General features: G+C 34.6%; 1 protein-coding gene across 2 annotated transcripts in view; it reads right to left on the bottom strand.

The window, feature by feature from the left end:
* The window catches only part of brap (BRCA1 associated protein), a 23,504-nt gene extending 9,163 nt beyond the window's left edge, over nucleotides 1–14,341 (bottom strand). The window contains 6 exon segments of one of the 2 annotated variants that reach the window (NM_001002466.1): nucleotides 2,186–2,334; nucleotides 2,520–2,633; nucleotides 5,426–5,615; nucleotides 8,183–8,336; nucleotides 9,597–9,758; nucleotides 14,027–14,341. In NM_001002466.1, the coding sequence (NP_001002466.1) occupies nucleotides 2,186–2,334; nucleotides 2,520–2,633; nucleotides 5,426–5,615; nucleotides 8,183–8,336; nucleotides 9,597–9,758; nucleotides 14,027–14,105 (848 nt within the window). In that variant the 5' untranslated portion in view covers nucleotides 14,106–14,341. 2 annotated transcript variants of the gene reach the window in all.
* Nucleotides 14,342–17,475: the final 3,134 nt, after the last annotated feature.

Raw genomic sequence — 17,475 nt, 5'->3', positions numbered from 1 at the left:
TTTCCCCGCTGTATATATATAACTATTTTTAATAATAATTAAATGTATTTTAACTATAAAATAGATTAATCCAATGTATTAAAAAGGATATTTCAGCCAAAAGAAAAACATTTATTCATCCTCAAGTGGTTTTAAACTATTATGAGATTCTTTCTTATGTTAAACACAAAAGAAAATATTTTTTAACGCTGTTAGAAACCTGTAACCATTGTAACTTTCATAGTAGGAAATGCAAATACTATTCATAAAAACGAAACCCTAATTTATTAATGATTTACCCCAAAAGGCAGCATGTAAAAGCTAAAATAATATAGGGCTAGGTGATATTGCAAAAAGATTTAGCACAATACAATTTTTTTATATCATAATACAATTAGGAACGTTAGGATTTCTTTTATTTAACCATTTTATTTTAATTTACCAACATTATGAAGCAAATACTTTTAATAGTCAAAAACTAAAATATTGAAACAAAATATCTGACCTCTTTATAATAAAATAAACAGAAGAGACTCTTAAACCTGATTAATAAAATATGTTAATTAAATTACAAAGTTTGTGCAATGGTGAAGGTATATCAACATCTGTGAGGTGTGAATAATAATGATACAGTAAACCTCAAACTCTGTCAACGACACAAATTATGATAATCAAATCTGAGCTTCCAAGTAAAAGAACCAACCATCACTATTCAAATACATACTGCAACAAGTTGAATGACTGCTAATTCTAAAAGCTCTTTCAGATGGGAAGCTGGTGGCTGGGATGCACAAGAAAAGAAACCAAAAAGCCACTCTGGCGACATCCTTACATCCTTTTTTTATTTACAATCTCCTCACTGCTGCTATACGGCACTCATTTTTGCTTGTGTTGTTATTCTGACCTGAAGTGACAAAACTTCAAACCGATCTCTTTTTTTTTTTATCGTTATTGACAATGGTGTTTGGTCAGATAAATACCGTTTATAAATACTGATTCTGATTTTATCGTCCAGCCCTAGGCCCAAGCAAAGAACCCTGGAATACCCTAGCTGTGTGACTCAAATTAATAGAATTTAATAGCATTTCTCAGACTTTTTCCAAGTCATGATAATTCAATTAGTGTCAACATGTATTAAACCTATATATTTACATAAAAAAACATCAAAATAAAATAAAAACAGCTTTAAATGTTAAATTAGCGTACATTTTCAGATTTTTATAACAGATTTTTCATGCTGCAATGGCTAGTCAAATGCTGTTCTTATACATTTATCAATAAAATTCAGCTCTAAAAGTAAGTCAGTCAATAGCCACCGGTTTTTAGCATTTTTCAAAATATCTTCTTTTGTATTCAGCAGAGGTAAGAAAGTCAAACAGGTCTGTGACCAGTGAATAACGAGTAAATGATGATAGAGGTTTCAGTTTTGGGGTGAACTGTCCCTTTAAACTGTCGTCATTTGATATAACTGTGGTATTTAGCTATCTAATCTGTTTTTTTTTCTAGCTTAATTAAACATATTATATTCATTTCAAACCCAAACATCAACAAAAAAGTTCAAAAGTTGCAATGAGACTATAAAAAACACTTTTGTCTTAAATCTTTATAACTTTTAATTCACATAAGATAGCAAAATAATTAGTTTTTCCTAATTTTACTGCCGCCAGGTGGAATAAAATTAATACAAATAGATGTATTAGGAAATTACAGATAATTATAATTAATATATATGTGTGTGTGTGTGTGTGTGTGTGTGTGTGTGTGTGTGTGTGTGTATATATATTATAGATAATAAATAATTATTATATTAAATGTAATCTATAAATTATAGATTCTGGGGCAAAAAAATTTACAAAATCTGACTTTTTGTATCTGTTTATCATATATTTATGAAAAAAACAATAATAAATATGCAATGTTTTACATGCATCTTAAAATTTAGAGGGTTTTCTGTAAAACATAACCATTTTTATTAATCTACTTTAAAGTATGTGATCATGGCACTCTTTTAAAGTTAGAAAAGTAAATTTCTGTAAAAAAAATGTAATCAAAATGTGCAGCAAGTGGTTAAAAGTATATATATAGATTAAACTTAAATCAACTTTAATAGTTACAAATATCTTTAACATATATATATATATATATATATATATATATAGACACCATGTTGATTCTAAATGCTTTGGTTGTGAATGACAACACTCACGATGCATCTTCCCATCTCTGCAGACACTGGCTGTGGAAGCTGTGGTTGCATAAAGTGGTCAACACGCCGTTGACTGACTCGTCCATGCGCTCCAAACACACGGTACACTTGGGCAGCTCCGTCAGATCCATCACAGGTAAACTGGCCCCCTGTTTATAACACAGAGTTTCAGATCATTCAAAACATTCCAGAACACTGAGGCTATTGTTATGCATGTAAATCAGTGCTAGAAACATGGCGTGTTTGTTTGTGTGTGTGCACTCATGTGCGCTTGTGTTTTTAAGCAGAAACAGCTAGTCAACAACAACAAAAATGGTTAACCCTGGTCACTTACCTCTTCAGATTTGATGACTTCCGCTCTCTCCACATAGACCAACTGGCAGACGGCATCCTCAATGGAGTTGAACTGACGGCCGTTGCACGTTGTGTAGAAGCTGTCGGCATCAGCCTAACGAATTGAAAAGCACAGTTTAACCAGTTAAACTCTGCTGCAATTTTGGGATTTCCACCTGGATTTTTTCTACCCAAATTTAAAAGCTTCCCAAATCCACATGCAGAGGTGTAAATGCAAAAATTTGGTATGATTTTAAAGAAAACCCTTTGAATTTTCATAAAACGCTTTTGAAAGTGTTTAAAATATCTGTATATGTTGTCTGTGTTATAATAAACACCTAAAAAAAGAGGCGATTTTTGTACTTTTTTTTTAATAAACTCAAATTTGAAAGTGTACCTTTTAGGTTGTGTGTGGTTTAGCGTGCTGTAATTAATGTTGGTGGTTCCTGCACATGTCTGTAATCATAGAAAAAAAGAGAAATGTCTCCACCATAATCTATGCAAAAGTTATTGTATTCCAACTGATGAGAGGTGCTGTGCAAGCCACAGGGAGCGATCATTGTTTACATATTTCACTATTCTTGTGTTTGATCAAACATAATTCACTGTGTTTGGAGCACGTCAGACATATAAAAGGATTACTCATGCACATCACCTCAAAAACAGAGGAGAATGGCCCTGAAGCGCACAGCATAAGGTAAGAGATGACAGCTGTCTGTGCTATCTGGGGCTGCTTATTGATCATAAATGTATTGTTTACATTTCTGCGCCATGGAAACACCACGATTCATTCAGCAACTGTTTGATATGTGAATATAATTCAGCAAAAAGAATACTAGAACCATATAAGCACTCTCAAAAGCTTTCATTTGAGCTATAACTTATACATGTGCCATGAAAATAAACCAATGTTCAATGCCCAGCTCGGGTATCCAAAATACTGTGTATTTATGTGTAAATAACTTTTGTACAGTAGAATTAAAACAAAAGTGATGCATATATGCATAAAATATAGATTCTACACTTTCAAATGACACCACTTACGGAGGTCTGGTGCAATGCTAGCCCTTTAAATCTTAAAGCGAAAGTCGATGACGTCACGGACCCGTGGGATGGGGTGTTCTCCTGTCAGCCAAAGTAATGAACACAGCCCAGTGCCTACATTGATATGCACTGTTTACATTGCAAGAAGGTAAGAGAAGTCTCTTGAATACTGTCAGGAATTCAGCTTTTGGGATGGGGTTGGCCACCAGTAAGAAACGGTGAATGAGAAGGTTCTGGAAAGTGATTTTCCTGCATGTTGGTTTTGGTACCATGATGCAGTGCTCATTTATAGACTTGTAAGAGCATGTGGAGATAGGAGTGTGCAGGTACTATGGCTGATCTCTAAGCAAGCATCATTGCCTTTAATGCCTGATGAGGGTTGCATCCAGATAAAGAAAGGTGTGATGGGGGCTCTCTTGGGCTCGTTGAAGACCAGTCATGCAGCAGCATTTTAAACAATTTGTTGAGGATTAATTGCACGATTAAAATCCAGCCTATATTCCAACCCGTTGGTATTTCTCAGCTGGACTATTGCAAGGCTTTTCTGACTGGACAAGAATTTGAGCAGAATTTACGGAAGGCCTGACTTTTCTTATACTGAACATTTATAACCCCATTGAGACGACATGGACCATGCAATGACCAGTGGCGTAGTGCAAAATGCGGAGATCGCTGACGGGGCCCCCTGATGAAGAGAGGGGGGGGATACGTCATATGTCAATTTGCATATCACTGACGTCATCACGTTTTTACCGTTTATGTTTGTTTAAAAGCCTATGGTTAATAAAGGGGTATTTATAATTGCACTACACTTTATATACGCATGTTTATTTAACTAAAGTTATTGCTGTTTGAATACAGTATGTCATTATAGATATGTAGTGAATGTGCAGTAATCTCTCATATGTAATGAACTCAGACAAGTTCAGAAACTGTCACTAAAATATCTGTGATTGTGAACAAGAAAAGAATAAACGCTCCAATTAAATTGTTAAAATAAAGTAGAAGTAGATCGGTTTGACTGTACAAGGGAAATACCTTCACACTGCCTGTGCTAAATCATTTGTCGTCGGTACGCAGAGGGGTGATCTGCTCTCGGGCTGCAGGTGGGAGAGGCTGCTGTAGAGGACTGACTGGGCCGCCTGTCAGTGCTGTGAGGCGGGGGAGGGGCCGGCGGCATCACACGCAGCTCGTTGAGAAGAGTAGGGACGGTACAGTATGGACAAATGACAGTCTAAAAAAAATCTCCAATAACACCCAAAAAAGTCGCTAGATTTGTCGCTAGGGGGGTCTGAAAAGTCGCTAAATCTAGTGACAAAGTCGCTAAGTTGGCAACATTGGCGGCAAGCAATCAGAATGAAGTAGTCCACCGCTTGAGGTGTTCAGAGAACACAGACCTGTGAACTTTGGTTCCGACCACAGTTGTTCCCAAGAGTTTGATTATTGCGGTTGCCGGTGGATTATCAATTATTGAAAATCATGACGACGTGGGGCCCCCTAATCACGCGGGGCCCCCCCGCGGTGCTTGCCCTGCGGGCCCGTCCGCTACGCCACTGGCAATGACGTACAAATGACATAACATGACATGTGAAATGAGTTGTGGTCATCTACAGTTCTCCAACAACCTATCAGTCCTCACATCATTCTCTCAGCCGCAAACTGAAGTTTTAGCAAAGGGAATGGGTCATTTTACTGCCTGACGAGCATAAGCAGCATTAAATGTATGTAGTCTCTTAATTAACACTTGGTCTGCTCTTTAAAGCAAAGACAATAAGCAACGATAGGAGAATACTATCTGGAAACAGGGGGAACTCCTATTCATACAGTGTGCACATGTCAAAAAACATTACATAGCAAACACACCTGACTCCTGAACTTGACCAGCACCATGTACTGGTTTGGCGTGGAATCCCGGATAATCTTCATGTGCTCCATGACATCATTGTAGGGAGCCACGAACTTCATGAGGTCATGGCTGGTCATGGTGGTGGGTACCGTGAGGATACACAGCATCGCACTCCGCCTCACATCCTCCGTTAGTGACGTCATCTTACTGCAACGTGACATCACACAACACAAAGACAACAAGGTCAAACAATGCAGCATGGTGTCTGTTGTTTTAAAAGACTGTGTTTTCTTGGACAGTATAGGAAGTGTATTTAATACTTTATGTAAGGGTTCTTTCACACCTACACTTTTGTTTCGGTGTCTCGTTTGCCAAGTTAGCGCGGTTTGTTTGGCATATGTGAACAGGGCAATCGCGCTCTGTTCCGCGCCAAAGTAATCGCTCCGAGATCGCTTGAATGAGGTGGTCTCGGCTTGATTGAAACGAACCCTGGAGCGGTTCGATTGCAGTGAGAAAGCGATCCGATACGAGCGCGGTTATATCACAGTGTTTTATGGATATGTAATAGGCATACGGCTGTATGAAGAGAGAATTATGAGTATGGCGGAAAGTTTCGCGAGACCCCGGATGCCCGCAAACGAGTGATGATCTCCTGGTAATCTCGCATCTCCTTCCCGGTCCTCAAATAGGCATCGTCGCGCACCCTTCTCACCCCTCCCCAACGCGTTTCTCCTCAGACACGTCGCGCGCGCGCACCCTGTCAATCACCATCAAACCACCACCTCTCCTGACAGCTGAGCGGGACGCTGCAAAATAAACCCTGACACTCTGACCAATGTGAGGAGAGTTAACGCACACGTGACTTGTTTTAGCTCTTTTGGTCCGATTAGAAATTTTGCAGTGTGAAAGTGAACCGCTCCAGAGCAAAGAGCAACAATGTAACAATTGTAATCTCTGTTTCGGAACAACTGAATCGATTCACAGGTGTGAAAGAACCCTAAAAGGCTGTTTTGGTGACGGCAGCTTAAAGACGCCTCTCATGTGGAGAATGGTTTCCTCTTCATCCTCCTGCTAATGTAGATATTCATTTACACTGAGGAAGGGCTGAGGGCTGCTGAAGAACTACTAAGAGATTTCATCTGCTGTCTGGGCTTTCCATGCCTTTCTACACCTCCCTTTCTTCATGTGTTCAATACTTTTTCCCTGTGTCATTTCATTTTATTACACAGAACTTCATTTCTAAACTAAATTAGTTTTGTTTTCTTTGCATATATGGATTTCTATGGTTGTTACCAACATCCGGGGAAAATTTTAAGTCAACAGCACCTTTAGAAACATGTTTTCTGAGGAAAATGATGGCGTGTTCAATTCTTATTTCCCCCACAAAGATTTTTTAAAATACTGCAACTGTAAACATATCTATGCAGCACAGTACAGCTTATATAAATTGGAGCAGAATGTGTTTGATGATCCATTAAAAATATGCAATGAAGTCGGCATCAATATGGCCTAGTGGGCAGTGCTCCACATATAGCACTGCAACCATATCACTGCACTGCAGGCTTTCAGAGTTCAAGTCCTGACTTGTGTGCATTTCCCAATCACATCCCTCTCTCTTCAAATTTGCTTCCTACACTGTCTAGTCAAAATATTCAAATATGCAAAAGAGAATGAGACTCTCACTAGTGATGGTCTAACGGGTTGAGCTTATTCTCTTAATGAGTTATGGGTTAGTTTTGAGCATAACCTGTATTAAACCAATCAGAGTCTCATCTCCTATTCCTTTTAAGAGTCAGTTTTGTCACGCCATGGCACATTTGCTATTTACATGGCGGACTTTGTACATGGAAAAACTGAACGCTTCAATAGTGAGAAAACAGTTAAACAGAGCATCTGCAGCATTAGGATAAAGAACGAGCCTCCTCCATTCAGCCTCTTTCACTTTACTTTACTCTTTACTCCTTTACTTTCGTGAAGTAAGGAAATGGTGGAAATTCACTCCACTGAAGACATCCATTAGCCTACATATTTAATTTAGTTTGTTAAACGCAAAGATTTCCAACAAACGAATAAATGAACTGAGTTATATCCAAACACACATCCTGTTCTTATGCCCCATATGGTGATGCAGACGTTTCCTAAACCCCACAAGAGGACAAATCTTAACTTGTTTTTATTAAAACAAAATAAATATGCATATAATTAATAATACTACAAATAATAATAACACTATACAAAAGCAAATTGTCATGAATAAACTGAAAAAGCTCCCTGAGGCATGAAGAAGGCATGGAGGCAGTGTTTTTTTATATTTATGTAGAAAATAATACTTTTGGTAACGTTTTAATCCTTTAATTGTTTTCATATGTTAAGATATTTGTGTATCACAAAGAGTCCACAGAGCGGCGCAAATGGATTTACTATTTAAAGAATGTGGCGCAAAATGGGAAAAATTAGAGTTGAGTTGGTCTGAAAATAGCGACAAATCACGCAATACACGTGATTTCATATTTCAGTTTAATATTCAGAGATTATGACAAACAAAACACTTCACAGGACCTTTAAGTACCTGTAATAAAGTGTTCACTACTTATTTTCCCAAATATCAACAGCATTTATGTTTAATCACTGAATCGATTTGAGGATTGAATCAAAAATCTAATTATATCATGAGCTTGTGAAACCAAATCAAATCAGGACATGTGAATCGATACCCAGACCTAGTAAAAAAAAGAGAGGGTATTAGCATAGATGCAAAGCTAGACAGTACTAACTTAGTTTTGTAGAGGTGCATGATGCCGTGGACGATCTCCACCGATGGGTTTCCACTGAAAAAGGAGATCTGATCCGGCAGCTGTTTGGAGGGAGAGTCGGGTGTCATGTTCACATCTGTCTGGCTGACGTCACCTTCTTTACCTTCCTCAGCTCCTGAATTAATAACAGTCACTCATTACTGGCCAACTGGTGTCGAAATACAGTTGAAGTCAGAATTTTTAAAGTTTTTTTCTCAAATATTTCCCAAATGACATTTAACCGATTCAGGAATTTTTAACAGTATTTCCTATAATGTTTTTTCTTCTGGAGAAAGTCTTATTTGTGTTATTTCGGCTAGAATAAAAGCTGTTTTATTTTTTTAAAACCATTTTAAGGTCAATATTATTAGCCCCTTTAAGAAACATTTTTGTTTCTGATTGTCTAAAGAGCAAACCATCATTATACAATGCTTTGCATATTTACCCTAACTTGCCTAATTAACCTAGTTAAGCCTTTAAATGTCACTTTAAGCTGAATACTAGTATCTTGAAAAATATCTTAGGCATGTTAGGGTAATCAGTAGGCCCACACGAAATCTGTGCGCGCAGAATTCCGCAGATTTCTGCCGATTTTTAGCTCATCATTAATTCTGTTTATTTACTTGAGTAAATGTGTGTGAATCTAAATTTATTTTGTTTTTTAATTAACTACAGTAATATTATTGACTAATATGAAAGTATTCATCTGATTTATGTACAATACAGTTTGTAAAGTAATATTTTCTGTATTTTAGTAGATATATTATATGAGAGACTTGCTTTGTTAACCCAATAAAGTGAATCTAATTAGATTTGCAATTTAAACATTAAATAAAAGTTAAAAAGCTATAACTTTTTATTTCACTAATTAAGGTTTTAGTTATGATACTCCCGAAATAATTCCGCAGATTTTTACCAAAATTCTCCGCAGAAATAGCAAAAAACGTTTGCAGATTCCGTCTGGCCCTAGTAATCAGGCAAGTCGTTGTATAACACAGTTTTTTTCTGTAGGAAATTGAAAAAAGAAAATTTACCTTAAAATTTTTATTTTTTATTTTTTAAATGCTTTTTTTGTAGGTGAAATAAAGTTAAAAAAAATAATATAAAATATAATATTAAAAAAAGTAAAGAAAAAAATATTATCTCGAAATACTGTGGAACTTTTTTTTTGCTCCACTGAATATCACTTGGAAAATATCTGAAAAAAGTTGTACTTTTCACAGGAGGACTAAATAATTAAAACATCTCTTAAGCTAACTAATTAAGTCTCCAACCACTTTTTGTTAAATAATAAATAATTATTTACGGCATTTTGAAGTCCCCGCAATATCAATATTGTCCATGTTGATTATCCCTATATACTGATTATCGGCATGTGTCTACTTGCGATGCAAACCTGTGCTGGGCTGAAAGGTCTCGATCACCATGTCGCTCATGACGCGGCTGCCTAGGTGCTGATGGAGGATCGCTCCTCGCTCCAGGTCCGTTTTTCCACCCAGCGTGGCTTTCGCAGAACCCAGAGCTTTCTCTCTCATCTCGTCCTCAGACATCTCTGACACTGAGGGACACAGGAGAGGAAAAGCTGTGACACCAGTGGAAAAACAGCAACATAAAGGCCTCAAAGGGATTCTAGAAACGAGCTCCAACACAACCAGTGCTTGAATGCTCTCGTTCATTGTGATTCAGTCCAATGTGAACACAAAAATCTGGTTTTGGCTAAAAAAAAAAAACAGTTGAAGTCAAACTGATTCGCCCTCCTGTGAATTATGTTTTCTTTTTAAAATAATGACGTTTAACAGAGCAAGGAAATTTTCACAGAATGTCTGATAATAGTTTTTTCTTCTGAAGAAAGTTTGGTAACACTTTATAATAACTACACACTATAAATCATTTATTAAGCATTAGCAAATAGTGAATTCATTATCTGTTAAGCATTAACTCTACAAGTGTTAGTAAGCAGTTTAAAACTGCAGCTACAAATGCTCCATTCTTGACTTATAAGCACCTATATAATGTGTTTAATCATTGTATTTTCATACTATGTTAATGATTTATTTTTCATTACTAAATTAAGTATCGAATTATTTACCAACTGTTTGTATTTAAGAGTAGTTGAGGGTTTTTAGGATCATTCAGAATGAGTTAGTAAATGATTAATAAACTATTGAAATCAACATTTATGTCTTATTATTCAGGCATATATTAATACTTAACTAATATGTTAATAAATGCTTTATTAACTTAACTTCATGCAGTTTTGTGACCTAATCTAAAGTGAGGACTATTCATGCTATATAAATGCCTTATAAATGACTATTAAAGGCTCAGTATCAAATGAACGATAATCTTTTCTAAAAAGTAAAATTACTGTAAAGTTTAAACATTGCAAAATAACAGGAGTGTCAAAATATGACATCCAACTGGATAAAACAACAACAACAATATAATAATTTAACATTATAATAAGATGTAAAGTTTAATCTCTACAGTGATTCTATTTTAGATCAGGTTGCAAAGATTTATTTTTCATTTGAAGTGCAGTTTCATTAGTGTATTAATTGTTTTCCACATTGCACTGTTTTCATAAAGTGTAGTCTTTAAATGAAGAGAAATGAATAATGTCTTTTTTTCCTGTTTAGAATTTAACTGAGCCTTTATTTGTCATGTATAAGGCATTAATAAAGCATGAATAGTCCTCACTTTAGATTAGGTCACAAAACTGCATGAAGTTGAGTTAATAAAGCATTTATTAACATACATAGTAACCATTAATATATGCCTGAATAATAAGACATATAAACGTTGATTTCAATAGTTTATTAATCATTTACTAACTCATTCTGAATGATCCTAAAAACCCTCAACTACTCTAAAATACAAACGGTTTGTAAATAATTCGATACTTAATTTAGTAATGAAAAATATATCATTAACTGAGTATGAAAATACAATCATTAAACACATTATATAGGTGCTTATAAGTCAAGAATGGAGCATTTGTAGCTGCAGTTATAAACTGCTTACTAACACTTATTAATGTAGAGTTAATGCTTAACAGATAATGAATTCACTATTTGCTAATGCTTAATAAATGATTTATATTGTGTAGTTATTATAAAGTGTTACCGAAAGTTTTATTTGTTTTGTTTTGGCTGGAATAAAATCAGCTTTTTAAGATTAAATAATTTAAGGTCAATATTATTAGTACCCTTTTTATTAGCAATATTTGTTTTCAATTGTCTACAGAACAAACCATCGTTATACAATGACTTGCCTAATTAAACTAGTTAAGCCTTTAAATGTCACTTTAAGCTGTATAAAAGTGTCTTGAAAAATATGTAATCAAATATTATGTGCTGTAATCATGGCAAAGATGAAATAAATCAGTTATTAGAGATGAATTATTAAAACTATTATATTTAGAAATGAGTTGGAAAAATCTTCTCTCCGTTAAACAAAAAATTGGGGAAAAGACATATACACGGGGGCTGATTTTTTTTTGTTAAATAGTTAAATTATAATAACTTTGACTTCAATTGGGTGTGTGTAAACATTTAGAAAAAGAAAAGAGACATGACCAATTAGCAATTCTGTGAATTTGGGATTTATATTTAAATTTTAATTTATTTTGCAAACAACTGATCACATTTGTTACAAATATAAAACAAAATTTTGTCATTTATAGCATTTTTTGTTGTTGCATAAAATAACAAAAAATATTATATTCATTTGCAGATGCAATACCAATGTTTTATCTCTCCAATACGAAGAACGAGAAGTAGCCCATTGTAAATTACATATATTAGCCAATCCTCATTTGAGATAACCATACCACTCAACACAAAATAAAACAAATCAGACTTTCTCCAGAAGAAAAAATATCATCAGAAATTCTGTGAAAATGTCCTTGCTCTGTTAAACATCATATGGAAAATACTTAAAAAAAGAAAAAAACTAATTAAAAGGGGGGCTAATAATTCTGACTTTAACTATATATATATATATATATATATATATATATATATATATATATATATATATATATATATATATATATATATATATATATATATATATATATATATATATATATATATATATATATTTGACTGGGGAACTTTTAATAAGTAGTAAGTATTTGTTATTTAATATAATTTCTTTAGCATTGTCTATTATCCATCGCACTATATTGTTTTATATCAACCTTTCTGTGCATTTCATTAGATGGTAATACTATGGAAGTGTCATATATAACATGCAACTTTAAAAATAATATATACTTTTAACATTTTTAATTTTAAATGGGCAGAAATTTAAACATTAAATGTAATAACATGTATTTTTACTATCTTCACCATCACTTGATTTGAATAAATGGTCATAGTTGGGGTCACTTCTAGTACTATATATTTAAATGCCATTTTAAAAAAGATTGCGGAAAAGCTGATTTTATCTTCGCACATTTGTTTATCGTTAGAAAATGACAACTAGTGACATGCTCCCTATATTGTTTACTATGCTACTTTGAATATTCGGGCTGAAATCACATGTAAATACACCACCTGACAAAAGTCTTGTCGCCTATTCAAGTTTTAGGAACAACAAGTGATAACTTGCCTTCTAGTTTATCATTTGGTATCAGAAGTGGCTTAAATGAAAGACAAAGGCCTCTAGATTACACTTTTTTTTACCACAATAAAATATGATCATGCCTTAATTTTTATTGATTTCATTAGGACAGTAAGGTCTGACTTTGCTGTTTTGTCACTGAACAAAAATAATGTCCAGTATAGAATATAAAGTCCTGCTGCAGTGGAGACAGAATGAATATTGTGTCTGACTCCATCATGAGCTTGGAGGACTGCATCCATACATCTCTGCACTGACTCAAATCACTGATTAATAAAGTCTTCTGGAATGGCAAAGAAAGCATTCCTGCAGGACTCCCAGAGTTCATCAAGATTCTTTGGATTCATCTTCAATGCCTCCTCCATTATAAAGCAGACATGCTCAATAATGTTCACTCTGGTGACTGGGCTGGCCAATCCTTTCTCCTTCACCAAACTTGACTGATTTCTGTGAGAATCTTGGGTATATGAGGGTTCCAGTAGGTCTTCTGCAGTATTTGTGATGATTGGGATGCAGTTCAACAGATGATTCATCTAAAAAATCCACCTTCTGCCACTTTTCAAAATAAAAGTCAAGTTATTATTTGTTGCTCTTACAACTGTGATCGACGACAAGAGTTTTGGCAGGTAGTGTATGACTTTAAAACAACTTCAGCACTATTTTATTGATTATGAACAATGTTGTAGTGATAGTCAATGGCTGCTTATATGATTTCCATATTTTCATTTTATAAACAATTACTTTTCTGAAATTATATTATTAATAAGAAATAAATGTGCGAATACAAAAGCAACTTTACCTCAATTTAAAGAAGCCCTATTTTATGGTACTTTGACATGGTAGTGCTTTTTTTATACCACAGTACCATTATGATAGTTTTTATTCAGCACCATGGTAACTTAGACAAAGTACATGAGGTAAAGTTGGTTTATAATCACACATTCCCACAATATATGCTATCAGAAAAGTATTATTTGCAATTATAAGTTGTCAATGTTCAAAAATAAACGAGTGTGGAAATATAAAAACGACTTTACCTCAGTATTTCGAAGTAGGCCTATTTCATAATACCTTGAGAGGGTAATGATTTTTTTATCAGTACCATTATAATATTCAGCTTTTATGCAGTACTATGATTATACCATGGTAGACAAAGTAAGTCTCTCGCTTATGTATCAGTATAGGAGTGAAACTCACCGGCGCAGTAGTGAAAACCCTGCGGAGAATCAGACTGATCGGCGAGCTCGAGTCTGATCACAACCAGAGACACACTCATGTGTTCAGCGGTACACAAAAATATCACAACAAGCAGCACAACTCAACACAACACTGCTCCTGTAGACACAAAACAAAAATACGACCCTTGATATAGCTCTTATAGCAGAACTACATGCCATAAACGATTATTAAATGTATTATTGTTTATCTTTAGAAGGAAAAGAGCAGTGACGTCTGAGAATGAAAGATAAATAACTGCGCTGCTGCTTCCGCGACAAATAAGCATTTCAAAATAAAAGTCCTCATTGAATATTTATAAGAGACTTTCAAAAGCTGTTGTGTTGAGAAATGTCATGGCAGCATTGCGATAATAGAAATTAAACTTATTTTAATAGTAATTATATTTATTATGCTAATAAGACTACATATTTTATTCCAAATATGCCAGTGCACAGTAAGTAAGGAAATTAAAATTTGAAAACAATATGCTAAAATACAATTACATAAGGTGGAATCTAAATATTAAACATACATTGAAATGCAGCAACAGCAAATTGAAATTATTTACAGAATTTTTATTGCAAATAATTACAACTTGATTAGTTATTGAAGCAATTAGTTGTGATTATCTATGTATGAAGAGTTCAGATGCAAAAACCTCAAAACCTCAAACCTCAAAAATGAACATTTTTTCTCATCCTCCTTTGTTTATGTTGAGATATTTACTTTAAAAACCAAAAAAGGACTTATTCTTTGCCATGATATTACTTTGATATTACTGAACATACCAAAAAATTCATACAGGAAATTAATTAATTTGGCAAGTTATTGTATAACGATGGTTTGTTCTGTAGACCAGTGTAAAAAATTATCGCTTAAAGGAGCTAATAATATTGACCTTAAAATGGTTCTTATAAAAATTAAAAACTGCTTTTATTCAAGCCGAAATAAAACAAACAAGACTTTCTCAAGAAGAAAAAAATATTTTCAGACATACTGTGGAAATGTCCTTGCTCTGTTGAACATTATTTGGGAAATATATATATAAAAAAATCAAAGGGAGCTAATAATTCTGACTTCAACTGTATATGTGCAAAAACACAGTCTTTATTAGGAAGAACTCCTTATATAACACCATACTATTGTAATACTTCTTGGATTTAGAAATAAATAAATAAATATAAACTATAACATTGTTTGGATTATCTGAGTTTCTTCTATTGAACACAAAATAAGATATTTTGAAGAATGTTGAAAACCTGTAACCAAAGACTTCCATGGTATTTATTTTTCTACTATAGAAGTCAATGGTTACAGGTTTCCAGCATTCTTCAAAATATCTTCTTTTGTGTTCAACAGAAGAAAGAAACTCATAAAGATTTCACGCGAGGGTACATTTTATATAACGCAAACAATTATTAAATGTTTATTTTATTAAAGAAGAATGGAGGAAATCAATAAAAAGAATGGTTTAAATAAACCTGGTTTGTTTCAGCTGCACAATGACAAACCACAATGTTCTCCGAAATGAGTGTTAGTGAAAATTCTCAACAAATCTTCACTCTATCTAATCTCTGATGGTTGAGGGTGTAAAAATGTTTATTTTTAAGTCTGACAGAGCACTTTGTGTGTGTGTTTGTGTGTGTGTGTGTGTGTGTGTCTGTGACTCTAAACTGCAAAACTCCACCTAAACTGGAAACTCACATCAACCCTCACAACAGTTCATCATCACACAGAATCATTCAGTTATTTCACAACAAGAACATTAAACACAGTCAGTGTTGGACAAGTTACTTTAAAAGAGTAATTTATTCATTCATTTTCTTTTCGACTTAGTCCCTTTATTAATGAGAGGTCGCCACAGTGGAACGAACCGCCAACTTGTCCAGCATAAGTTTTACACAGCGGATGCCCTTTCAGCTGCAACCCATCTCTGGGAAACATCCACACACACTCATTTACACTCATACACTATGGACAATTAAGCCTACCTAATTCACCTGTATTACATGTCTTTGGACTGTGGGGGAAACCGGAGCACCCGGACATGCAAAGTACACACAGAAACACCAACTGACCCAGCCGGGGCTCGAACCAGTGACCTTCTTGCTGTGAGGCGACAGCACTACCTACTGCGCCACCGCATCACCCCAAGAGTAATTCATTACTCAAATTCCCAAAAGACAATATAATTTGAACTGCATCTACGGTTTTGATAGTCTGTTTTCCTTATCCCGAGCTCTCCATAATCCTGGACCAGGCCGTATCCTGAGCAGATGTTGTAGTGGTCATGGAAGAGCGGAGAGCATGAGACTGATTCCTGACTGATTCCCAGTGACAGATGAGTCTTCTCATTGATCCCTCTGGTGACCTACACACACCTGCAGCTTCTCCACGATGGACGTCCAATGCTCTCCAGCCTCTGGTGCCTAGACTGCAGCTATGCACAAGAAGCTTGGCCTGAGGAGAAATAGTCGTGCCCCACTGAGCCTGGTTTCTCTCAAGATTTTTTCCTTCACTTCTGTCAATTGGTGAAGTTTGTTTCTCGCCACTGGCTTGCATGGTTTGGGACTTGTAGAGCTGCGCATGGATGAATTTGCTCTTCAGTGTTTGGACTTTCAGCTGTGGAAATTAAACCACACTGAACTGAACTGAAAACTGGACTGACAGTTTCAGTTTAGAACTTCTTTGTAAAGCTGCTTTGACACAATCTACATGGTAAAAGCACTTTAGAAATAAAGATAAACTGAATTAAATAATTCATTAGTCTTCAAACGAGTATTTTATTACTAATTAATTCCCAAAAGACATTATAATTTGTATAGAAATAAAGATAAAGTGAATTGAATTAAATAATTCATTACATTTATGGGGCGACGCAGTGGCGCAGTAGGTAGTGCTGTCGCCTCACAGCAAGAAGGACGCTGGTTCCCAGAGATGGGTTACTGCTGGAAGGGCATCCGCTGCATAAAACATGTGCTGGATAAGTTGGCAGTTCATTCCGTTGTGGTGACCCCAGATTAATAAAGGGACTAAGCCAAAAAGAAAATGAATGAATGAATGAATGAATTAGATTTATGTTTTATTTACTTTTCTAATTACTATGTAAAAAAATAACTTAGTCACTCGATAAGTAATTTAATTACTTTACTCAATACTAAAAATCCACATAAATCTCAAAGAATGAACAATAGAAATGTTCTTTACATCTTTACATTATAGTTTTTTTGTTTAAAAAAATCTTAAGGTTTAATCAATATATGTGTATCAAAACACAAAAAGTTTCAAATTAATTTATTATTATCGACAGGCTAATTACAATTTCTTTAGTTAACAAATTAAGTCATTATGCAAAACATCTGATGAAAAGAATATATATATAGAAATTTACCGTAAAATAACGGCCATTAAATGTCAGACATTTACCG

Source organism: Danio rerio, chromosome 10 (genome assembly GCF_049306965.1).
Source record: "Danio rerio strain Tuebingen ecotype United States chromosome 10, GRCz12tu, whole genome shotgun sequence".
Taxonomy (NCBI): domain Eukaryota; kingdom Metazoa; phylum Chordata; class Actinopteri; order Cypriniformes; family Danionidae; genus Danio; species Danio rerio.
This window is presented reverse-complemented; position numbering and strand designations above follow the sequence as displayed.